Source organism: Caloenas nicobarica, chromosome 3 (assembly GCF_036013445.1).
Source record: "Caloenas nicobarica isolate bCalNic1 chromosome 3, bCalNic1.hap1, whole genome shotgun sequence".
NCBI classification, from domain to species: Eukaryota; Metazoa; Chordata; class Aves; order Columbiformes; family Columbidae; genus Caloenas; species Caloenas nicobarica.
This window is the reverse complement of record NC_088247.1, coordinates 66,387,924-66,414,200: the sequence shown is the minus strand read 5'-3', so window position 1 is coordinate 66,414,200 and position 26,277 is coordinate 66,387,924. Positions and strand designations below refer to the sequence as shown.

At 40.0% G+C, this 26,277-nt stretch overlaps 1 protein-coding gene across 2 annotated transcripts in view; it reads right to left on the bottom strand.

The window, feature by feature from the left end:
- Positions 1-26,277, bottom strand: part of CNKSR3 (CNKSR family member 3) — a 58,592-nt gene that overhangs the window by 18,320 nt on the left and 13,995 nt on the right. For both annotated transcript variants that reach the window (XM_065631619.1, XM_065631620.1), the window contains exons 2-4: positions 8,702-8,865; positions 3,503-3,705; positions 1,926-2,013 (exon numbers count right to left, since the gene is read on the bottom strand). In XM_065631619.1, the coding sequence (XP_065487691.1) occupies positions 1,926-2,013; positions 3,503-3,705; positions 8,702-8,865 (455 nt within the window). The remainder of the gene's footprint in view (positions 1-1,925; positions 2,014-3,502; positions 3,706-8,701; positions 8,866-26,277) is intronic.

Sequence of the window (26,277 nt, the reverse complement as noted above, 5' to 3'; positions counted from 1 at the left end):
AATCTTAACACCCTGTTCATTGTTGTAATGACCACCGAGGACTGAGGTCATACTTTTTACATTCCGTCACCAACAGCTTCAAGACCTTTCCTGAACACTACTATGAAGTTTAGACTCCATCACTGTGCATCAGTATAATTTTTCTCTGCTAAACACATCTGCATGAATCAATAGTGAATGTCACCAACCATCATGCAGCCCGGTTGCTCAATATTGCAAAGTCCTTCTGCTCCTCTTCAATTCTATTTACACTGATTATTATTTTAACCTTAAAGCTTGCCATGAATCTTTAAGAAACAGCAGAATAAACTCTGTTCCTCATATCTATCTAGCTGTCATTAAAGTCAATTGGAATCTTATGGCATTTGCATCTTGCTTTATTATTCATCCACTTTTACACATCATTTATGATTAAGCAGAGCAACATTGGTTGCACGAGAGCCACACTGGTCTCTTCTCCCTTATAAGAATTGATCATTTATTCCTACACTCTCTTCCCTAACAAGAAATACTTTCAAGTCTAAAAACTCACAATTTAAAAATCCTTAGGTATCTCTTTTCCATGTCAGTGGGCTCCTTCAGATCATTCTAATGTATCTGCAGTGTCTCAGTACAAAAAAGCATTGATTCTTTCCCCATTAAGGCTTTTTCTTACACATACCAATCCCATTCTTTGCTATAGCTCATATCAAATTGGCAGAGAAGTACTCTGACACTTTTTAAAAGGCTAGGGTTGTATTTGCCAACTTCCATTCCCCTGCCAAAGGCTGATTTAACTGGCAGATTAGACACCATTTTTAGTAGTTTTATTAATACAAGTTCAGCAGTCTCATATCTCAGTTCCTGTAGCACTCTTGGGTGAACATCATCTGCTACTAGAAATGCTTAATGTTCTACTTCACGGTCTGCAACTCTGTAGCTGTAAATCACTGACTTTCTGCAATGCACACACAGCACCCAAACAAGAAGGGCATTCAGCAGCAAGCCAAACTTCTGTGCCTTTGAACTTATAATGCCTAGACATTATCCCTTCACAATGATCCAACCGATATAATTGGATGCCATCATAGCTTGACAACTCATGGGATGTTTCTGTCTTTTGACACCATCGCCCCAAAACCGGGAGAGAATCACTGTCACAGGAGGCTGTGGACTAATGGCTATGAGCGAGTTCAGCAGGAGCTGAAGTCTCCACATCATGTTTCACAGCCAAAGCAGTGGCACACTGTCAGAGTGATTTTGAAGACAGGCAGTATTATTCAGAGAGAAAAATGACATTATTTGCCAAAACTGCCACAGTTGTTATGTGTTCTTTTAGCTGCTACCAATATGAGTGCTCATCACACCACTGATAAATGGAAATTTTAGAACAAAACAGTGGTCTCACACTATGGGCAGAAGCAGTCTGCCTAGTGGGATTTGTGCTATAAAGGTAGCAGCTCCTCCCATCACACGCAGCATTTCCCATCTCATGGCTCAACCACTCTATATGGGACAAGACCTAAGGAGTGTGCAAGCATGGGTATAATAACCAATGGAGTCATATTTTTGTTTAGAGTTAGCACTGATAACTGTTTTCTAACATGTTGTTTGTAGCTTGAAAATCTTCAAATGAAGACCAACTATATTAAAAACTAACCTTCTTTCCATTAAGGCTCAAGAAAATATGAGTAGCCTTTAAAACACAGTCACTTAAGATATAGTCAGTAATAGCAAAATAGGAAATTAAGGTGGGGGGGTGGAAATCAACAACTCAGAAAAACAGATAACTGATAGTGACCTTCATGGACCTTCAAAGTTTAAAGCAAGCACTCATTTCCAGATCTGTCTTCCAATTAGCACTTGCACAACACAAGCACATCACTTCCACAAACATCCCCCTTCCTTCCCCTTTGGAAAGCTAAAAGGAAAAGAAATCAGCTGACCTTCTGAACAGTAGTAGTCAGATCCAAGCAGAGCTGAATGATTCTGTTCTTCATTGACGAAAAGTCAGCAATACCTGTAAATGGGGCCCTGCAACAAGAGAAAATTCCTCTTAGACTGAAGGGACCAGTCTTCTCCCACCCTACCTCATCAGTGAGCATGTGAGAGCAAGAGCTGTTACTCTGACATCCACACAAGCATGAGGACACAGTTTCACAGTATAAATATTCCTGACTGCACAGCGCCAACTCCATCCTTGCACCAGCTCTGGGGAATGTCTAGCCCTGTGGTAAGCAAGTTAAGAGATCAAAACCAGAAAACATGGTCAATTTTCCAAACTACAATTTTCTCAGCTGCATGTTCAAGTCAGATCACATTGACTGTGTTGTAAAAATGATACCCTTCAGTTTGCCAGTGAGTAGATTTCTACCTTTTAAGCCTTTGATTACTAAACTCAGATAGGAGAGAGAAAAAAAATAAACCACACAGTCTCTAAAAGAAGAAAAATGGATTTTCACATTTTACACTCAGAAGTACAGTGAGGCTCAATCTTAGAAATAAATCATTAAAGGTAAGGCAGCTTTAGAGTCTCACCTCAGACCCTTCAGACAGCTGAGAAGGCTAGGGTTCAGAAGGGAGCTGCCAGCAACAGGGTGAGAGGAGAGGACCATGTAAGACATACAAACTCTTAATGTCACTGCCTGCACACAAAACTGACTCCTTGCTGGAGAGCAGGGATACTGAAGGATGGAAGCTCTCCTTGATGTGAGTCCTTCTGCAGCTCTCCTCCTACCCTTCCTTCTCAGGAAAGCTGGCAAGGGGCTTGAGAGTTTATCTTCACCTGTTATCATGGACAGCATCCCTGCCAGCATCCATCCAGAATAATTAAATAGTATTTTTAAAGCTTGGATTGCCTAAATACATTACATGTCTGGGAGCAGTAGAACGGTCATTATGAGAACCATTTATTTTCCACCAAAATGGCCCTATGCAGGTGAAAGAGAGAGAAGGGACCTTTTACCCCTTGCAGAAGTCATGTCCCTTTTAGGGTATGGTACACAGAGGGGGAAGGGCAAGAGTAGTGGCAGGGGGGTGGTAATGATGACGGGTCCTGTGTAGGGACCACCCTCAGTTCTTCCTCAACTCAACCTCACATGACAACAAATTTGTTTAAGAGCCGAAAACAGTAGAACCAGCCAGAATTGAAAGCAATTTTAAAAGGCACTACAATTTCAGCAAAACATTAAAAATTATTTTAGAAAGGGACCTGCCAACTACAAGTAACTTAGCAGATGGGAAGGGGAGAGGAGGAAGTCACACATATGAGCAACTGACCTGAATGGGAAGACTCCTACTTTCATAAATACCAGTTTGGATGCAGTGTTTCACTGGTTTTAGCAAGAGTGGAAGCACAAGAGTAGATACCCTGTATTAAATTTGCCCACTAGAGGCCTTCTGGCAACACCACAAAAGGGGTGAGCAAGATCAAGATCCTTACACCCAATCATCTAGAAACTGCCCTACAAGGAGAAGCAATTCATGGTAGCAGTAAATTAAAATATAAAGATTTTATTCTTACCTGTCCAACCATGCAAGTAAGGCTTTAGCAGCTCCAATAAGCTCCACCACAGAAGTAAGGAATTCATTGGGGGGCTTGCGAGAGGTATTTCCATCATAATTTGAACTTTTCCTACGGCTGCTGATGTAATTTTGCAGATTGTTGGATGATGCTCGCAGCTTGAGAACCAGGTTCTTCATATTGTCTGTTTCAAGGCCATAGTTCTGCAAGGAATAGTATTAAGCTTGATAAATCTCCTTATTGAGACCTCCTATACATTATACCACAAGTTATAAACTCATAAGGGATGCAAGGTCTAAGAATCTGCCCAAACTTTTTTTTTTTTTTTGGCAAAAATGCCTTCTAAGATTTGTTCTACACTATAGCAAATAAACAATACTTCTGTGGGTGCCAAATCCCCCCAGTTTCTGACATTAATGAGATTTGAGGACACTTTTTAATCAGAATGAAGTCCTAGTGTCCTATCAGATGTCATTTACCTTTAAAATGTAGTTGCAGTAACAGGACTGTGTTTTCTTTTTGTTAAAGGAAAGTAAATGCTGCTTTTTCTTAAAATGTTTTCTATACTGTGGTTCATAAACACTGAAGTAGCATTTCGTTCACAACTAAAGATACATTTAATCTGGCAAGAAATAAAAACATCAACAGGAAGCAAAAGTAATTTCACAGTCAAAAGCTGGAATAAATATTTGGATCACAAGTTTTCAGCAATGGTGCTCCTTCATTACAGCAGTGCAATTATTTGCAAGTTTGAGGACTGCGTTAACTCTATACATAGTAATTGAAACCATTCTTTGACCTTGTATTTTTCATTCAATATCATCTTTATAATTTTTTCTTGAAACCTAAAAAAATCTTTAATATCTTAGACTAAGCCATTTACAAAAAATGAAACAGAACCTTTGACCCAAATTAACCCGCCAGTCTAAAAAGACGTTTCTGCTACTCAGCTACCTTTAAACTACCTACCATCTCCTACAGATAAGATCCCAGTGGGTACAAGTTATATAAGTACATCCCTCCTCCTCTCCAGGGCTCTTGGCAAGGAAGTACCCTTAAAGTGCAGCCAAGAGTAAGGGTTGAGGGATTGAGAGAATATATCCAATTTAAAAAAAAAAAAAAAAAAAAAGCCGCTCTTGCAGCAGGAAAGGATATCCTTAAATTTTCCAAGATCACAGAGAGGGAAAGATTTGGATTACCAAACAATGTTAAAGTACCTGCACACAGTCATGTGGGAACTTATCACCTTTCCATAAAAAACAAAACAAACAAACCACACACACAACCACCACCACACAAAACAAAAGCATCATTCAGATGTGTTTCTTGCAGTTAGTTTTCTCCTCCTCCTCACAAGACCCTGCATTTTAGTTTATTTTTGGAGGAATACTTTTTCACCAACAAGTCTGGCTATGGGGTAAGTTTCTGTGGCCACAAGAATTTGAAGTTAGCCATGTGCCAGAAATCTCCCCCTTTAACAGGGATATTAGAGGATGCTGACTCCCCCTGTCCTTCCATAAAGGGACAGTAAATAGTAAAGATTTTTTTCTGTACAGCGGTATAACCACCTAACCACTCTGGTCAGAACTTGGGAGTCTGTATATATTTAAGTATCTCCAGGTCTTTCTTTCTGCCATTCAGTGGCAGAAATTGTGCCTAGCACCTATGGGCATCTGTGATTAGAGATGGCCCCAGCATTTAAGAGGACACGTAACGATATACCAGGCCAGATTTCGGCTTTGGCCCCAAAACATTCACATATTCCTTATCACACCTCTTTAACCTTATTTGTACAGTGGGTCAGTCCACTGTGAATTTTCCAGTTCAGCTAGTTTTTAAGTAAGTCTGTTAAGTAGTCCTCAGTATTGAGGTGGACCTCAGCAACACAGGTGTTGCCTCTGGAGATATAGGGGCTTCAGTTTATGAGCGCAACTGGTCTCCCCAAAAGCCTATCAAGAGCACACCACAACCAAGCTCTCCAAGTCACTGCACTAAGCTTTCCTACAGCTTCCCCCACAGACTCTACAGAACGCACCCACCTGAGATACCTAAACCAGTAGTTTGTGCCCTAGGAGAGGTCCTGGCTAAGCACTGTGCTCATCCAGCACAACAGGGAGCAGGCAGCTCTTCAGGACAGGCCATCAAATTCACCAGCTATGTAAGGATCAGCCCTGAGGGATGAACTTGCCCAGCATAAAGAGTCATCACAACCCAAACCACCTCTGTTCCAGGGGCAAGCCAGCCTCCTCACCTGTTTGCTCTAACATACAGAAAACGTGATGTCCCTTCACCAGATACAGCAATGGTTCCACCCAAGCTGATGCTATCTTGACCACCTCACACACAACCACCTATTTCTGCTACTTTTCTGCTCCTCCACTTGCAACATCCAGTCTGTTGGGAGGGCTGGCTTGGGGAATTAAAGCATTACAAAAGAAATCTATTCCTGTTTTTTAGTGTACCGTGCTCTCAGCTGGTTTAGCTCCCTGAAGTAGCTCACCTGGGGGTCAGATGAGTGCAAGCACAAAAGATCACTCATGGGAGGAGAGAAGGGGGTGGAGGCAGCAGCTGACTTGGATTAATTTAACTTGTCATTGAGCTGTAGCCCCAGTTCAGGACAGACTGGAATGTTGATAGTGTGGCAGCACACCGAACAGCCTTCACACCAACACACAGTTGAAATGCAAAGCCTAGCAGGCTTTTCTGAAATATTTTAACAAGACTGAGGCTAAAATATTTAACAGGTGATTATTATTATTTAAGCAACCAAAAGGTTTTAGATGTTGCTCATGAAACAAAAAACACATTACATTTTCCTATCGCCCCCAATTTAAAATATCAAAGTTGCTTTCATCAAAACACAGGCTGAAGCCAGCGGTCAAGAGCACCCTATGTCTAATGTTCCCAGGTTGTTACTCATTAACCTGGGGAACCACACACAGGGCTGGAGCGAGACACAGGGTACACACACGCATGAGAGAGTACCTGTGCACAAGAGCATACTCTTCCCAAGCTCCATTACAATTAATGAGAAAAAGTACAGTGACCAAATAATTGTTCAAGGTCAGGCAGACAACATAAAAGTATTTGGTGTCCTTTCTCAAGGAAAGGACTACTTTCACACTGTATTTTTATGACTGATCTACTGAGGCTAGAAAAAAGATCTGTATGGTAAATGCTTGGAAAGAGAAAGATGTTCCAAAGACAGCTGCTTCACTGTCTTCAGAGCCGCAAGTGTTCTTGTGATGTGAAAGAACCAAAGTGCCCATCTCAAGGAAGCTCAGCCAGAAAACTGCCAAGGCAAACCCAGATAAAAATGGGTAATCCTTTTTGAGAACTGCAGGACTGGAGAACCACCAAAATCCCCTCTCAGTCCTTCCTGCCCCCTGTTTACACCCATGCCACATTTCTACAGTGTGAGCTAAAAGCACAGGAGGGGGAACGAGGGGAAGAAAAAAACACCCCAAAAATAGTTACTTTGCTTTTTAATTCAAGGCCCAAAAAGTTAGGGAGATGTCACCATATATATGCACACACACACAAAAATATCTACTAAATTATATCAATATACAGATGCACTTTTGACGAACTAATACAGATGGAATAGGGAAGCCTTTGTTCTCTCACACAAAAAGAAGAGACAGGAAAATAAAAATTGGCTGTAGCTAGAATTTAAAACACACCACCCTCTTGGGAATTAAATCAGTGATTTTGCACAACAATCCCAAAAACTGAAGAGAAGGGGCATCGAGAGAGTGACAAAAGGAATATCTAAAAAACTGCTTAAAAGCAAACAAGGACATTTCAGCTGCAATACGTGAACTCTGTCTAATGCATTAACTTGAGCTGCATTTCAGAAAGGATTTCCAGAAACCAGCTGAGGTCAAAACTTTTGTCTACAAAGGAAATTAGAAGGAAATTGTAGGAGATAAAACACAGCTTTAGGTTCTTGTGGTCATCCAGCTTTGTTCATTTTATTCTAATATTTTTTAAAGAAAGAAGAAAAAAATGCCTTTGGGGGCTGCCACATCCGTTACTTCAGTCAGGACTGTACAAAGCACTCTGTACATTTACTAACTCACCAGACCTCTTCACTCACCTGACAGATCATCCCTTCCTACAACATTAGTTGCATTTCAGACTAATTCCATTCTTCTATTCGATTTTCAAGTTAAATGTTAAAATTTTCTGATACATCAAATACTGAAGAGGAAATAAAATGTTTTTTCAAATATAAGAGCAACTCTTCAGGAAACATTTTGGGTTGTACTAAGTGATTTCATCAAATAGACTTCTTTCAGTATGGGCTATCCAATTTGTTCCTGGTTAGAGAGTACAAATGATCCCTGTAGCACCTCTCTGCAGCAAATAAAGCACGTATCTGACAGACAATAGAGACTCTCCCTTTTAAGATAAGTATGCTCAGTGCTGCAAGCCTGGCCTAATGAAGGGAAGGCCAGTGCTGGCTGAGGAATCAGACAGCCTTTCCTATTCTTCTCTGTGATGTAAATGATATCTCTCTCCAGCATTCATTCACCGTGCTACCTCAAACAGATCTTCAAGACTATGCCGAAACTATGGTTTTTTAAATAAAGCCTGCACTAGCAAAACAATTTGAAACATATTTATTCTTTTCAGAGTGTGTTCATTTTAAAAGTATCTGCACAGTTGTATATTAGGAGTAAGACAGAGGAACAGCTTAAGTTCCAAATCCAATGAGAGTTGAACTCTATTGTAACTGAGTTAGCAACATGTCCCTCATTTCAAGAACATTTTCTTCACTTCGTATGTAGACTACAGAACTGCCCTAAACCCATTTCAACTGGTGTGAGGAACCATTAGCAGCTGTCATTCCAACAGCATGTCTTCCATCTTCTACGACAAATTCAGTCTACTCAATAGCAATTCTAATCACTCTGTTCACTAACAGGAGCCACAAGATCTAACAATGCCACTCAGACAACTTCTTTCTTTAAAAGTGCAACCAATGAATTAGCTTTGTCTTTTATCAGGAAAAAGTTAGAGCTATTAATATAAAGCTCATGAGAATTAAACAAATTCTTACTAGTTTATTTTGCCATGATGTGTGATGTAAAGCAAGAGTCACCAGTATTCTGATTCTATCAGACTTGCCTCGGTTATTCACCTAAAAGAGCACTTTAAGAAATTCTTTGAGTATCTGTTGACCACTTAACTAACCAGTGCACACAGGAGATCCACAGCCTCCAGAACCAGTTCCTGGTGTCCAATCCGTGAGATACCCAAGTCTTCAAGGTCCTGGTGAGAAATCTGCAACAGTTGTTCACCATTTATCTTCTCCCTTTCGAATTTATGGACATACTGCTGCAGGCAATCATCCAGGCCTACCAAAATACAAAAGAGAGAGAAGGGGATGTGGTTACAAATTTGTGTCTTTTCTTCTGCTTCCCCACAAATACAAATTAAAAAAAACCAAACAAAGAAAACAAAAAAACCCATGCACGCCACACACAAAAAAGCCCCCCACCATACACAACAACCACCACCTCTGCAAAAGGCACAAATTGCAATCTCATACAACATGCAATACCAAATTCTGAAAGAAACTTGCATGTGGGTCTTTGGGTGACCCAAGATAATGCACAACCCACCTGCTCAGCAGGCAAGAATGTCCCTTTCGTGTCTGCATAGGCAAAGCTATCTGGGGGTATGCATAGACCCAGCTATCAGGATAACCCAAAACTTGAAAGGCAACCAAAGCAACAACAAAAAAATAACGACTTAAAAAAAAAAAAAAAAAAAAAAGCAAGGCGAGAACAAAGATCTTGCCCAAATCCTAGTTAAAGAAACAAATAAACCAAAGCACAAAGCCTCACAGCTCCCCATCCACTTTTATATAAAAGGCTTGAATGAATTATGAGAGGAAAATGGAACAACGGCAAAGCAATCAAAATCATGTTTGGCTCAAATTTCATTATTCCCTTGATTTATGAGACCCCGCAACTTCCCAAATCAGCCATTCCTTCCCCTTGCTAAGGATTAATGGCACAAACCAATAAGAAATCTGGTTCACTTCCGTATCTATGAACTATTTTTCAAGTAGTTTAGAGTATTTTGTCCCAGCAATATCCCCAAAATCCTCACTTCAAGTTGTGATTCTATGATCCTGTTCTCTACCGCATCTTCTCCCGAGCAATTACAGAAAGTATTTCTGGTGTTCATTCTGTTTTATTTAACTCAGTTAATCCTGTTTTCTTGTGTATTCTGCTCATTTCCTCTGTTCTTAAAGACCCAGTGAGCAGCAACAATCTGGGGAAAAATTTTTTTGGATGTGTTATTTCAAAGATGCAGTGCTGTTGATGCCCCGTTCCACTTCAGCATATTAGCTAGAGCAATAAAAACAGATCTAATTGGATCTGTTTTGTAGAAATACAGCATGTTCACTGAAAATAGCTGATGGGAGCAAAAATGCAGATTATACATTCGACATGTGCTTTGTAGCATCCACAATAGCTACATTGTTTGATGATTCAGTTTTTTTAAAAAATGAACCGTTAGCTGTATAAAGGATGTTTATCCACTACGCTGGCTCAAGAGGAAGCCATTGAGATGGACAGGATGTCAAATGCCGCAGATGAGAAACATGAACAGTGTCCTGAACTACAAGAAAATGAGAGCCAGAAGACCAGCACTTGGTTCTGCTCATGGAGCTGCAGCAGCAGCCTGGAAAACAAGCACTCCCAGCACACACTACTGCCAAGAAAACCCGCGAGAAAAACCACAAAGGGGGTTTTTAGAAGTCACAGGAAACATATTAATTTCATAACAGCAGCACCAGCAGTCACTGCTGCCTTGCAGCGTCTGGTCACAGCAACTCAGTAGACTATGGACCCTCAAAGACCCTGGCTTCCTTCGCACATATCACTTGCCTTTATTATTCTCGCTTGGAGATTAATAAGTATAGACAACCCAGCACTTAACAATCACCCCTTTACACGACACAGGCATGCTTAATTATTGCAGCACATCAAAATCTGGCTGAAGAAGCTTGACTCCTCCATGTGCAGAGCTACTAGTATGCACAGCTTGATTTTTAAGCATAATTATGAATGGGAAAACCCGCATGCAAGCTAAGCAGAGTCTCCCAGGGCTACAGTTGTTTGGGGTTCACTCTTGTTTCTTCCCATCTGTCTTGGCAAAGCTGTACAAATTTTGAAAATTGAGCCCAGTGTTCTCTTTCCCACAGGCACCAAGTTCTCCCTTAGGCTATACAAACTCTTTTCCCAGGAAAAATGATAAAAAGATCTGGCCTTCATTGTTTAACAATTTATTTTTTCAAAACAAGTTCTCAACTGAGGCTGACATACAGTGCACATATTTGGCATTCCTAATTTTTAATGCTGTCTTGCAGACCACTGTTTCCCATCATTTGCCATTGTAAGCCTACAGTTTCCATTACAAATTACACGAATACGTAAAATAAACCACTATATTCAGCATGCAATGAAGGTCATAGTTTAAGTTTTTTGGATGCAGTATAGCTTTTGCCCACTTTCATTTCTGTGTGTTGGCTCAACTTCCTAGGTCCTCATTCTGTGCTAAAACAGGAGACTCACAAATGTATGTATTCCTCCCAAGAAATAAAAACTATGGCTTTCAGTTTGCCTGTGCTTTTTAATTTCTATTTGCTTGTTCTTGAAGGTCTATTACAACTTGAACAGCTATATCTAAAATATTTTTAATAGAAGTCCTTAAAGACAATCATTCTACAATCACACCATAAGACTCTATTTTATAAAATAAAATGTTACAAAAATCACACAAATGGTAATTCAAAACAGTAACACAGAAGAACAGCCACTTATCTAGAAACGTATTTAAGATTAAGTGACCAAAACTATGCAAAGCAGGAAATGAAGACAGACCTACACACTCATGACAAGCATTCACTAGTTGTTTAAGATGAGCTTACTAGCATAAATGTTATTACTTTTACTACGAAAAATGTGGAAAAAATCTTAAACGTTTTAATTGATATTGTAACCACGTTTACAGCCTATTGTTTAATTTTCCATCATATGAAATGTTTAAACATCATACGCAAACAAAAAAATTCCTATTTCTCCAAGAGGGAAAGGAGAAGGGAGGGATAAAAAAGACTCATAAATCAGTTCAGTAAAATAAACTAAATAATATTTAAGTGAAGTTTAAAAAGTCAGCATTCAAATGCCACTGGTAATCTAAATTAACTCCTCATTTTTTCCTTCTTCCAAGTATCTCAATTCTTTCCATGTATTTTCTCTGTGAATTTCAGAGCCTCACATAGACTTGGTATTGCACATTAGCAAAGTCTGGATATTTTTGAGAAACTTAGATGAATTAAAAACTATAAGCAGCAGTCTACATTACTCAAAGGTGCTTTCTTACACACCAGGTCATTTTCAACCATGCAATATTAGCAGGTTTAAGCAAGAAAGTAGCTTTCTCTGTTTCAAAAAAAAATACAATTAAGACCCTGACATTTGAAAATATATCTATATCTCCTTTACCCACTGAAGCACCCTTCTGAAGTCTAATCTATTCATTTTATGCTCAAAGTGTGTTTAAAAAGCATTTGTCTCAATTGCATGTGAGAAATCTCTATATTATTCCTTGCACATACATCAAAACCACACATGAAAGATAGCATCACATTGCCTAACTGTTACAGAAGGAGGGAAGATGGAAATGGAAACAGCAATTGCAGAAAGTTACCCAAGTTTTACAACAATAATAGCAGTGATTTTTACGAGGAGGGAGGACAGGAGAGAGACTAGTCTAGTTAATGTTATTCATGTTGTGAAAACCCTTCTGGGGAACTACAGTGTAACTCGAACAAAACTTCCTCCCAAATTCTGGCAGGTGTAGAGATGTGCAAATAGATCCTAAGAACTGTCTAGACTTCTCTGTCTAAATAACCTTCCACCACCATGCAAAGCACTCCAAAAGATATTCAATACCTTGCACTCGGGTAAAAACATTAGGACAGGTCTTACACTCACAGATTTGCGCTGATACCAATCTCAGTCTGTTTCCAAGATTAAGAAAGTTATTTTGAATAAGAATTGAGGGAAGAAAAAAAGAAAGAAAAAATAAAACAGTAAGGGGGTTAAGGGAAAGGCTTGGATCTAAGCCATACCTATCAGTTTACTATTCAGAGAAAATTAACATTTCTACTGTTGACAGATGTCAGCCATTCAGCAGTGACATATGACTCCCAAAGTACTAGAGACGTGTGTTTTCTAAGTATTGTTGTTAAATTGTTTCATGTTTTTTTCTCAACTTCTGTGCTGGACATTACCAAATTTAGCTAACATACATCAACAAAAACATTTAACTAACATATTAAGGCCACAGGTCCAAAATGAGCTGGCTTGCCACCTCCTCTTTCCTCCCACCATCACACTCTTCCTCACTCTCTTCTCTTGTGAGACCACAGATTCTATAATATATACTCCACTATGCGGGAGGTGGCGGCAGACAGCAAGGAAGTGGAAAGGGAGATAGACAGGGCAAGGAACTGAGGAAGGAATGGTGAGGGGGAACTGGGAGGTGATGGGGATCATTTTCTGTTAGTTCAGAAGCTTGAACAGATTCTTAGCATAGGTCATAAAATGGCAAAGCTGACACGAGGAAGCGGAAAGAGCACAAGCCACTTGACCAGAGGAAGAACTTGACAGAACAAGACCTTCTGCTTCACCCAGCACCACCACAGGGATCATTGCTCACTGTCTCAAGGAAATACAGCCTTATTATTATGAACATGTACTCATCACTTCTCTGTTGGGTGACTCTAACCAACTGGCAGCACCTTGTGTCTAAGGGTATCACCAAGGTTCAACTACAAACCTCAACCTGTCGAGAGGCTCCCTTGGACCTTGGATGGCTGGATAGGTGGGGCTGCCAAAGTCGTCCTTTTTTTTTTTTGCCTCATCGCCTTAAAACACACACATTCAAATGTCATAAGAATCTGACCTTCCCACCTACAAAAGTCAGTCTTACTCTGGTCTCCCCTTCAGGGTCTATTCAATTGCCACTTTTAGTCTCCAAGAACTCCTTGCACTCACCAACTTCAATCCATCCTCCCAAACTTTGAAAGATCATAAATTCTAGGAGAATCTTTGACAAAGCCCGTGGTACATGCCATTATACAATCATTTATATTCCACATCATTTTAAAACTGTTCTTGTGATAGCTTCCTCCTTTCATTTTCCCCATCTATTTCCAGGACTGGAAGAAATTAAGAAAAGGCAGGAAGGAACCAAATGAACACTAGAGAGAGAAAAGAGCTACTTCACAAGCAGGTGAACCAGCATCTCAGAAGGCAAATGAAAAGAAGAAAAAGGGTCTGCAAGATAGCTGTGAAAAGCAGAAGCAGCTCAGTAGGCCAAGTACAAGGTGAAAAGAAACAAATTGAAATGTTCAAGGAGAAAGAACACAAACACAGTTTCTTTAATATAGAACATTGTGGAAGGGTTTTTCCACTGTGACACCACAGATGCCATTCTCCTCCTCCAATATTACAAACAGAGCCAGGGATGACATTAACAAGACAGTTCAGGGTCCTTTAAAAGGATGATAAATAAATCTAGAGCAGTCAGTGGAAACTTAATTCAGTCATAACTTGAGCCTAGGTAAGAACTGACTTTCTAGGACACATGCCCGATTGTTTCTTAGCTATCATGATTGTCTTAGCATTTATCTTTCCGTAAGTTTTCAAAACAAAAGTTTAGTTATCAGATGGCATGAGTCACTTACAAGGGCCAGAAAAGAGCTCACAGGACTTAGTTTGCTAAGGAAAAAAAAAAAAAAGGTCTTCAAGGGATCTTTGAATTACTGTCTAGCGTACAAAGGTTAAAAAAACCACTTCCTTTTTCAATTTTTTAAACCAAGTAGTTTCACAATCACTCATAACGCTGCCACCATCTGAAGTATCGATCACTTTGGAAAAAAAGAAAAAAAACAAAACCTGAAGAGCAAGAGCCGCTTCTTATCAGCATCACAAAATGTTTCCTGCATAAACCAACTTGTTAATAAAATAATTGACTACTTGAGGAGAACTTATAAGCAACACTTCCACATTTCTATTTAATCATCTGCATCCTAACCAAGCAGGAAGAGCCTGTTGCCTTACCAGGCATTAGGTCTGACGTTTCTGAGGACATGCATTGCCTAGAACAGCACAGAAGTTCCTTGCCTGTCCCTTCTTCATACAGGGATGAAACCAGAAAAATTGCTGCCCTCTGCCTGCCAGCAGGGATGCAAAGGGCAGCCTTCTCATGAAGGTCACAGCAGGACACAGGGAAAGGGCAAAGCCTTCAACTTTGATAATGAATGCTTTACTGTTCCTTCTGACTAACAGTTGCACAGAAAGCCTTTTACAACATGTTCCTATTTTCAGTATTTCCAACTAACATATTTAGCCTGGAAAAACAGACTACATACACATGCGTTCACACTACCTCAAAATAAATCCATTCATTCCATTCAGAACCATCCATAAATCCCTTAGCTTCTTTTGAATGCAACATTGAAAGCTTTGCCTTGTAGTAAAAGAACTGGTGGGTAAGTTTGGGTTGTAAACCATTCTGATCAGAAGGGCTATGGAGGCTGTGTTTAACCTTTAGTTGTTCCATGCAATTGCAGATTAACAGGCCTTCCACTGTGCTATACTTTTTACCAGTCCTCCCTACAACTCCAGCAGTACCTACCCATCGTGCTCTGGACCATAAATGTGAGGACAACTATAAGCTTCAACACTTCACAGGGTAAAACATGAAGTGTGTTAAGGAAGACTCAAAATAGCTTTTGTCCACACACTTGCCATACCCTTCCAAGGACTCCAGCAGGTTTGCAAAGCAAGACCTGTCTCTAGAAAAGACAGAAAAACCCACTCAGATTTCCCACACAAAATATTTTCAGGAAACTAAGCAGACAGGGACCAAGCAAGAGTGAAGTCTCCATGGAAGAAGATATTGTAGGGAGGAGAAGGATGCAATAGAGGCCTATAAAGCCAGAAGTGGCACAGAAAAACAGAAAGAACACTCATTATACATCATCTCTTCCAACACAGGAATTAGGAAGAGTCAATGAGGCTACCATGCAACAGGTCCAAACAGGCAATAAGAGAGTGATTTTTCATACAGCAGTATGCAATGAGTGTTCAACATCCATACAGGTTCAGGGGAAGGTGAACAGATTCATGAAAGTAAATGCCACAGAAGTCATGCCCAACTCTGAAGGACTAAACTAGAAATGGTTGAAGGCCTGAGGAAGCCTACAGAAAGAAACACACAACATGACATCTTTCTTATGATCCTCCTTAATATAGCCCTTTTTGGCAAACATTCAGGATGGGACAGTGAGCTAGATGGCACCAGACACAGGACTTTCACACCTGTGCACACAGCACCAAAATGTAAATGGCAGCTTTGTTTTAATTACTTTTATCCTGAGACTTAAGAAAACCGTTAGCTCTTTGCTAGTGGAAGCTGTTATTTGTGTTAGTATTTACTGTTAATAGTGGCAGAAGATTTTCTCAAAAATGAAAAAAAATGTATATAGAGAGATGGGGGGGGAGGGGTGTGCAGGAGAAAAACAGCTAAACACTAAAACTGAATTGTGATATCATTTTAAGCCAAAGATATAAACAAAGGTTTTACAGACTGGTTTAAAAAAAAAAAAAAAAAAAAAGGGGGGGGCAAAAATAGACCCTGGTAATACTAGAAATAGATCACAGTGAATCACACAGCTGCTCTTGTGGGTTGTAATCCAGCTTGAGATACTAACAGCAAGTGGGAAATTGCAAGAGTGAATTTATTTAGAAATTGTACCTTCAGTTGACAATGAGTGAACTTGCATCAGGACTGCAAAAATATATTTGATATGAGTGATTGGTAGCATACAATAAACTGAGACAAAAGCAGTTGTATAATGAATGAAAAGTCAATGGTATTTAATTCCAAAAGTATCTCAGTTAAAACTCAAGAGTTGTGTTTTCTTTCTTTTTTAATAGCTCTTTTTCAGGGAAGTCATGAAAAAACTGGGGTGGAGAAAGAGAAACCCATTTCTACTGTTTTCCAAAGAATTCCTTATTACAACACAGCTTAAAAGCTTCAGGTTAAAGGCAAAATTAAAATATAATGCTATAGAAATTGAAAAGTGAATTGTGTTGGCATTCCACATCTAAAAAAAAAATAAACACCAAACTAACAAACAACGACGACAAAAAACACGAACAAAAAACAAAAATACCACCACCAAAAAAACCCCACAAAAAAATATACAACACAGCATAATGACATACAAGTTTAACCAGAAAAATCTCTCTTTATAAAAGAGATACTAGCATGAAGACATAGGCCAATCATACTTTCCTACACTGAAAACAGATCACTATGCCACAATTGCAGATTGACAGACAGTCAATTTGACAGGGCATTCCATCTAGACCATGAAAAAGTAGAGCATACCCAGAAACAACAATTTAAAAAAAGCCACTGTATTACATTCCCACCGATTTGAAGGCAGCTGAGTCCAAATACACATGCAGTCATGCTTTTCACCAGCAGAGCTGAACTGGACATCTGTGCACAGCTGTGGGTCCCTGTAGCACATACCCAGCCATAACCTAGTGGGGCTTTGCTACTGTCTAATGTCACCCCCTTCCCCAAGAGAACCCCACTGACTCCACCTCTGAATATTAGGCCATTAAATATCTTTTGGCTTCTAGGGTTGAAATGAATAGGACAGGGGAGAGAATAGGAAGGGTGAAAGTGAGAACACTTGTGAGTTGAGATAAAGACAATTTAATAGGTAAAGCAAAAGCTGTGCACACAAGCCAAACAAGGGATTCATTCACTCCTTCCCATGGGCAGACAGCTGTTCAGCATCTCCAGGAAAGCCGGAGTCATCATACGTAATGGTTACTTGGGAGGACAAACGCCATTAGTCTGAGCATCCCCTCCTTCCTTCTTCTCCCAGCTTTATATGCTGAGCATGACATCGTATGGTGTAGAATATCCCTATGGCCAGTTGGGGTCAGCTGTCCCAGCTGTGTCCTCTCCCAACCTTTTGTGCACTCCTCACCTTCTTGCTGGCAGGGCAGTATGAGAAGCCGAAAAGTTTTTGACTACCTAGCAACGACTAAAACAGTGTGTTATCAACATTATCCTCATTCTATAGCCAAAACCCAGCACTATACCAGCTACCAGGAAGAAAAATAACTATCCCAGACAAAACCAGAACACTTGGGAAAACTGGTTTCCAAGAAGGAAGAAAAGGAACCACAAACAAGGGCTCATATTCAAGACCTCAAACACCTGGCAGTACAATATCTTGCTGGCAGCATTTCAGCTGTAACTCTTTGCTAATCTCAGCCACCACGAGAACAGTACTGCTGACCAGAGAAAGATGAAGAACAAAAAACAAAAAAAAAAAAAAGAAAACTGATGCACATCATTTTTTCCTGCTTTGATATACATTCTCTGTCTGCATCAAGGACTAAGTTCCACATGATGAAGCAGCTTCACACAATACAACACTCATACTTTGGTTTTCTCTTTTAAGAACCAACTACATCACTCCCTGACCAGCTACACTTGGTAAAAGCAATCTTTCCATGCTTTAACAGATTTTGTTTGACAAACTAAATAAATGAGATGAAAGCAGAGCATATCCATATGTTCTCTGCAGATAGACCTGGCACTCTAAGTTTCAACAGAACACACAATGAAAGCCAACATTCAGCAAATGTATGCAAAACACATTAAAAGAGAGAACACACCTGCCCTGGGCAGACAAGCCCAAATAGCTTCCTAGCCAATAACACAATATGTCTTCAGGGACACTGGTGACAACATCCTCCCTAAACTTCACAGTAAAAACAATACCCTACTTGTGGCAAGATGCAACTAACATTCATCCTCTGGGTATAGTGCAGCATGAGCAAGGCAACACAGCAGCTGTAATGAGGCACTTTAATCAATATTTATTGCTCAAGTAGCACTTCAGAACTAAAATAAACTCCAAACTGAAACAAGAAAACATCCCTTTACAGAATATACTAATACATGCAAAGGTGTGCCTATTTGTCTCTGGGTTGCATTTAAAACAGCTGTAATTAAATGGGTTTAAAATGGCTGTCCACTGACACAGAAGCACCTCCAGCAAGTATGACCGAGATCTTGTTATTCTTTTTCACCTTAAGTTTTTGCCATAATATCTAGCAATCAATGTATCTCCCCCTCCCCCCACCCCGAAAAATTATTTTAAACCCACAGAGCTTGGTGCTGCATACTACAGCAGACTACTGCAATGGCAGAAAAATTCACCTTTAATTGTTACTAAAAAAGACTGTTCTTGAACTAATTCATTTGAACTCTTTTGACAGCAAGTGCCTCCATTGAACATACCCTGGTGTTCGTCACCACTTAATAAAATAATTTTGCTGGTGAAGACATGACTGACAGCATCGGCAAATATGGACCTTGTAGCACGGTAAAAGAATTATCACTCAATGTGACGTTGAAGTTGCATGCATGCATTAGGAGGAGTAAGAAAGATGACTAAATGGCAGTGGTGAAAAATAGATGCAGTAGGATTTAAAATATCTAAAAACACTGACAGCTCCTTCCTACACCCTAGAAAATTATGTTGTCTTTTTTTTGCTGCTTGCAACTGATGGCTGTGACTAATCAAAAGGTGTTGCTTAAACATGGCATCAACAGAGGTTAGTTACTTTGTTACTCCAGTGTAGAGTGACTTCATTAATTCCACTTCAGCAATGAGTATAGACCTGTTCCACATACACCAGAATACACAAATATGTCCTACAGGCAATTAGTGACATAACACATCATCCTCATATACTGTGTCAAAACTTTGACAAACTTTCACCAGAGTTTAAATGTGGGTGCTCTGTTCCACACTGGCCATGAAAAAATCTCACTCCTCTAAGATGCTCAGAAGTTGTTTCCCAATGCACATGGGCTCAAAGAACCACCAAGTCCTCCAGCAGGAAAAAAAAGCAAGTGGTAAAAAAAAGAAAAGAAGTGGAGAAAATCAAGCTATTCCAGTACTCCTTTTTCTCACTCCACTAAGGCTTTTTCTTTATACTAAGCACACTTTAAGACATGCTGGCCAATACATTCTAAATTACACTCTAACAGGAATTTGCAACTTCTGTAGTCAAGGTAGGTCTGTTTTTCTCTCTCACTGAAAAATTAATTGTTCCTTCCACTGATGCAAGTAACAGCTTTGCCTAGGCAGAGCAGAGTTTTGGCGGGAATGAAATCACAGTGGTATCTGGCCACTGAAAGCTGCAGTTGAGAAGAATCTCCAGACCAGACCTTTGTCGCTCCCTCCATACAGTACTAGGATTTGTACAGAATTGATCCACTTCATCATGTGTCCTCTCCCGTACAGAGCATTTGGGATGACTACTTCAGAAACGAACCACCCATGGGCACTTGTCTCTTCTGCAGCTAGGTGGCAACAAGAACTGAGGTAGGAAACTAGTTGCCATCTCATCTTCAGGATGGTTGAACACCCTGACTCACACTCTCAGTAAGGAGGCAACAGGCAGGAGGACAACATGACCTCAGAACATTCACTTCATTGGACCCCGGACAGCACAAAGAGATGAATACTTGGTTACTGCCAACTCAATTTTATCCAAAACTCAGGTAAAGCTTCTCCACACCACCAAAGCCAGATTTGTCCCAGCCACTTAACATCAACATCTTGACAGAAGGCAAGCTGCACAGATGCCTGTGCCTCAACCACCGCAACAGGACCTTTATAAGCTCAACATCAGCAGCAGCTTCAGCTAGTACAATGGGCTGTAAACTAGGAAAAGCCGTAGGAGGACACAACCTTGTCTGCCATTTTTGCTGTGGAATTCCTGCAGAGGATGAGGGCAGAAAGTTACAGGGGGATGGTGGATACATAGAAAGTGGGACCACTATGCCCAGCTGACCTCACCTGCTAGAGACCTAACTTGTACCTCCTGAGACCCCCCACACTGCTCCTCACTGGACCAGCTGTGGAGCCCACTTAGAGGGAGGTATATTTCCTCACACCCATTAACAGCTCCAAAGAGAAGTCTGAAATAAATCTTATTTCTGCTACTAACATACAGATGTTTTCACTCAATCAGTGCAACCACAGAAAAATACATTTCCCAGAATTTTCCAACTCACATAACCATGCCGAATTTGTTGGGTGGTTACATTTTTATACCACTATTCTAATACACACTTTTTACAGGAGAACTTTTACTCAAAACAAGCCTTTAAAACACTTCACCATTTTGCTTATGTGTCATGGTTTAACTCCAACCGGCAACTAAGCACCACCCAGACATTCACTCATTTCCCCACCCTGTGATGGGAGAGATGAGAAAGCTCATGGGTTGAGAGTTTAATAGGTAAAGCAAAAGCTTACGCTTATACTAAATCCAAAACATAGCCTCATGCCTCATACTAGCTACTATGAAGAAAATTAGCTCTATCCCAGCCAAAACCAGGACACTTACAGAAGTATAATAGCACTGAACCTAAAATAGTCTCAACGCTAGCTGTAGAGTCATCCACAAGATTACAGGAACCAGCTATATTTTTTTAATGGAAACAATTTAATTTCATTTTATTGTTCTAGTGAAATAAGTGTATTAAGTGTAGCTTAATCCATAGCAGGAAAATGGAATCATTTAAGTCCCCAGAGGCAAAAACTCCAGAAACTATGGAAATTACAGAATTAGGACACAGTCTCTACATCATGTTGTATGGCTGAAGTCTCTGAAGTTGTATGGCTCTAGTCTCATTCTTCCCATCGACCATCCATTCCTCTCTCCAACATACCTGATCCTCTTCTTTCTCACCTATACCATACTACCACCCCCTTGCCAGAAAACCTTCCAGGTCCTATCCATAACAAAAGTGGTGCAGAGAGCCAAACTAGAGGTAATGTGGGGCCCATCAGGTGCTCTGGCTGTGTTTGATCATCTTCTGGGAGGCACGCCAGTGCACCAGAATGCTGCAAATAGCAGGCTGGACAAGCTCTGTGTTGTGGACCAGCATAACCATCCCTGAGACACTAGTGCACAGCCTGGCAGCAAAGGACAGCATGCAAGGCACAGATTTTTGGAAATGTACTATGTAGGTGTCATGGAGGAACCAGAGAGATGTTACAGGACTGCATTTGGCACCCAAGGACTTAACGAAGATAAGGCGGCACTTCAATGACTGATGGGAGGTTGGACAAGAGGCAGTGAATGCGCAAAACTTTGAGGACAGTGTGAAATATACTGTGGTGTGGGATGCAGGGTTGCACAGCAGGTTAATAGGTGGTCCTACAAGGTACTGTTCACAATCCTATTTGCCCATCCAAGTACTTGCAGGGGCGGGGGGAAGGGAAGAGAAGATGGGACATAGATGGAGAAGGTCTCTGCATTGTCAGTATCTGACATAACAGTGAAGTCCCTCCTGCATGCCAGTGCTCTCGCCGTATCCCCAGATACAAAATATTCAAGACACACCAGGTGCATTTACTGATTAAGTGTTCAAAACTTACACAACACGTGTCACACCAGTGTCCCAGGTTGCTGGTCAGACTGGTCTTATAGGACTCAAATACTATTACCATCAGTCACTTTGTATGATATTGCTTAAAGTGAAGCAACATTTCACTTCTTACCAAGGGGTATGTCCTTTGGCAGTTTCACCCCATTCCTCACACCTCCCTGCTCCTGTTTTCCACGAAGCCGACATAAACTTAACAAGAGGAAGCTCCCTATCACAGTGCTTTTCTCTCTCACCTAACTTTGTTATTACTACACTTTAAAGTAATTCACAACCAAATTTAAAAACTATTTTCACAACAGCATCAGACATGGGAGCACTCCTGGACAATTTAATGAGCCATTCCCTTTATAAAGTCTTGTAATTTCAATTGTAATGTTAATGCATTCACAGTAACATGCAGCTTGCATCAGTACCATCACATGATGAAACTTCAAGGTGTCAGAAATTCAAAGCAGTCTGAATGAGGAAATGCTTGTACTTCAGAGAGTTAACCTCAGTAAAATACAGCCACCTGTATTTCCACCTATATCATCTTTTGTCTACTGACACTTCAAAGTAATGCTTCTTCAGTTGATTATTCTCATGCATTTAACAATTCTTTGTCTACACAGCATCACTGATTTCTCATGTATAGTCAATTTTCCCTCATACAGCATGTTTTCTATCTAACAGTTTTGGTTTTTTAAAAGTTACTTACGAAACTTTTTTAGCAAAATCTCTTTGTATGTTAACTTTTCATTAGCTTTCATACAACACAAATTAATCAACAGTCCATTTTAAAAAGAGCTCCCATGCCCATCTCAATTAAGTGCTAAATTCAACATCTGAAAAGGACAGGAACTGGTACAGAAAGGCAACCCTTGCAAGAGGCAAAAACAGGCAGATGCCTCCTAAAAACTGACAAGCCACCCATGGAGAAAATGTCTGTTCATCCAGAGGCTGATCCACCTTATAAGGACCATATTTCTCCCTCATCTCAAACACTATTATTCCTAATTTCAGTTATATCAAACTTCACATCAGCCATGTCTACATATGTACAGTAACCACAGGGGACGATTCTCTAAGCTGGATTTTAAATAAGGCTAAATAGTTAACATTCATGAAAATAAACTAACCATTTCACAGCTCTACTTTTAAGAAAGTATTAAGTGGACAATCTCTCCTTAAGGCTTTGAGTTCCGTATTTGCAAAACAGATGCACAATGGGCTGAAAACCCCATAAATGGTTTGGATTCTTAATGTCTGACATAATTTACTCCTTGGGGACCGCACTATGTGTGTACGTGCAGGAGACTACATGCAATCTTTTACAATGAGGCCCTCATCCTGAACCTGTAACATAACTTTAAGCGCCAGAAATAACCCACAGTTCTGCTGCTGTATTAAGAGCAGTGATCAAAATGTCACCTATTAACTTTTGCATCACTATAATAGGTTTGTGTTCCTGCTTCCCAGAAAATCCAGTTTCATATTGCAGTTTCCTGAATGTAGACCCTGCTTTAGCTACCCCAAGTACATAATCACAAGGATATGGCTATTTAGTTGGACACTAACAATGGGAGATACCCATTAGCAGTAAAATAATACAGATAAAACTCTTCAACTCCCTAGCCTGGGTTATGAAGACATGCAAGAAACTCCAAGAGCAAGGAAGGGATGACTGCACTTAACACAGTAGTAAATCACAGCGAATGAACTCAATCCAGAAGACTCTGAAACAGGTGAAAAGTAGACTAAGAAACAAACAGATGCAAATACTGTCCTAAAAACAGTGGGTGCAATAATTCTTGCACCTGTTTAAGTCAAATATGTTCTCCTCCTAATTTCTATTTCTAGGGTCACCTAGAAGTTAATTTCTTGTTTTTCTTCTACTCACTGCTCCTCTGTTTATCTTTCAAATACCACTAAGTTTAAAAAACATAATAATAATAATAATAATAATCAAGAACCCTGTTGGTACTCAGAAGTTTGATGAAGTCCACTACCAGCTATTACAAACTTTAGTGTTTTTTGCAGATCAGTACAAAGAGTGGAAGTAATGAGAAGTGGTAAATGCAAGGTTTTATGTGAAATTGAGCACCTTATGTAGCTCCATGACTAACATTATACTTGAAGAAAAATTAAATTATATTTAATGAGCACTGTAAAATTCTCAAAGCTTTGCTGGTCCTTGAAATACAGATTTGGAAGAAGCCTAGCCACTTTATTCTAACAAATACTTATCTTGTCATCAACATAACTTTCCAGAGCAAAACCGAAATATGATCTCCTCTCCTCCTGATCTTTCAAAGGAGTTATAATTACCTCAATCACAGAATAGACTTACTAGAGTCATTAATTCAAAACATGTAAAAGGTTACAAAATTCCTTTTAAAAATTATGATTTTTTTTTCTCTCCCCCTTCTCCTTTTCCCCATCTTTAAAAGTTGCATCATTTTCATAAAAGTGCCATCTGATGGGTATAATGAGTGTATAAAACTCAAAGGCATAGAAACTTAGAAGAAGCAGTTTGTCCACTGATAAAAAGATATCACACTTGATCCGGAAATACCATAAGTTTTGTTCAAATACAGTTGGTTGTTTTGACCACATTAAAGCTGCCTGAGCAGTCTCTCTCCTGGATGCATACTTTATCTCAAGTATCACAGAGCCTTATTTCCAGTCTACCTAAATTTCCACAGCTTGGACTGTTGATCTGCCACATGGTTAGTACTGTGTAGCAATCTCTTTGCAATTTTCAGACTTCCAAATCATGAGAAATTGCTCACTGTGCCAAAGGATGTATTTGGAAATGTCAATTCAGAAGTAATACTTCCGTGTGCTGCTGTGTAAGGGGAGGGTGAACATGCAACCAGGTTGATCCTCCTCAGCCCCTGGGAATATTCCTATTTGTTAACTATGCCATGACAGATTTTTAAGACGGTGATTTATGGAAGCCTGTTTGATCACTGTTCATCTTTGTTCTTCACTTATAGGCACTGTAGTGACCTTATTTATGCCTAAGTTAATCATTAGGTCTTACAGAGGGTGAGGAACAGCAGGGAGAAGGTAAGTGGTAAGGAGGGGAAGGGAGAAGGGGGTTTCTTTTCTAAATTAAAGCCATTAGTGATTTTTAGAAGTTCGCAAAATGGTAGGAAAGAAACAGTGTCTCACACAGATGTTCTCTTTATGTAGACTTGGCTTTGCATCCCCAAACCGAGACCGCTACTGAGAACATGGCACCATCCCCATGTGCTCTCTACCAAAACTTCCAGAAAACCCACCAACTCCAACTGTATCCTCTGCACAAGTAACAGGGATCCATAAGCAGAAAGCTGTGAAGTACCAACTTACTCCCAAAATGTGACCACAGAGGCTACCAGGCACTCCTGTCTTCTGCTTGCCGTTCACTGGAAAAGAATGAGGGCTCTCCACCCAAGGACAAATGCAATTCATCAAACAATTTCTGCTACTGGTCACTTCTATAAGCATCTTCTTTAATGAGGAAAGAAGTCCAAAATCCTCTGAAAACTGTTACAAAGCAGTCAGGAGACAGCAAGGCAGCTCCTATCCAGGTAAGACCAACGTGACAAAATACCACTTGGGAAAGACGACCACATAACAGGAAAATAACAGGAATAAAGGGAAATATAGCCACAAGAGGAAAGATAAGGAGAAAATACTACTGAATACTTCCATTTGAGGAGTTCACCCAGAGACCATTTAACTGATGTTTAAACCATCACCTTTCTTTAACTACAGTAAGCCCAAAAATTTTTACATTATTTTCCTATCCTAGTGTTTATTTCAAGTTGACAGAACTAGCAATATCCCAAGAATAAGCAATCCACAGAAGAGTATTATGGGCATATAATAAACAGGGTAACGCAGAAGTCCCCAAGTTACTCTCTCTAGACATCCCATCCCTCTCACATGAAATAACACAGACATACATTTTACTGTCTTCATTTTTGATTTTAACAGATATAAAACTGTCAACCTCTTGGTCTGCAGGCACTAAACTTCAACTTCTGTTTCCCCTCTCACGCACACACACTAATTCTGCTGAAAGATGCTGGAATAAGGGCAACACAAACCAAAAACATGCAGTTATTTGCAAGACCAGAGCTGACAGCAGCAGCTCACACCCTCTTCCTAGAGGGGGAACTGGCTGGACTTGGGGAGCTCTG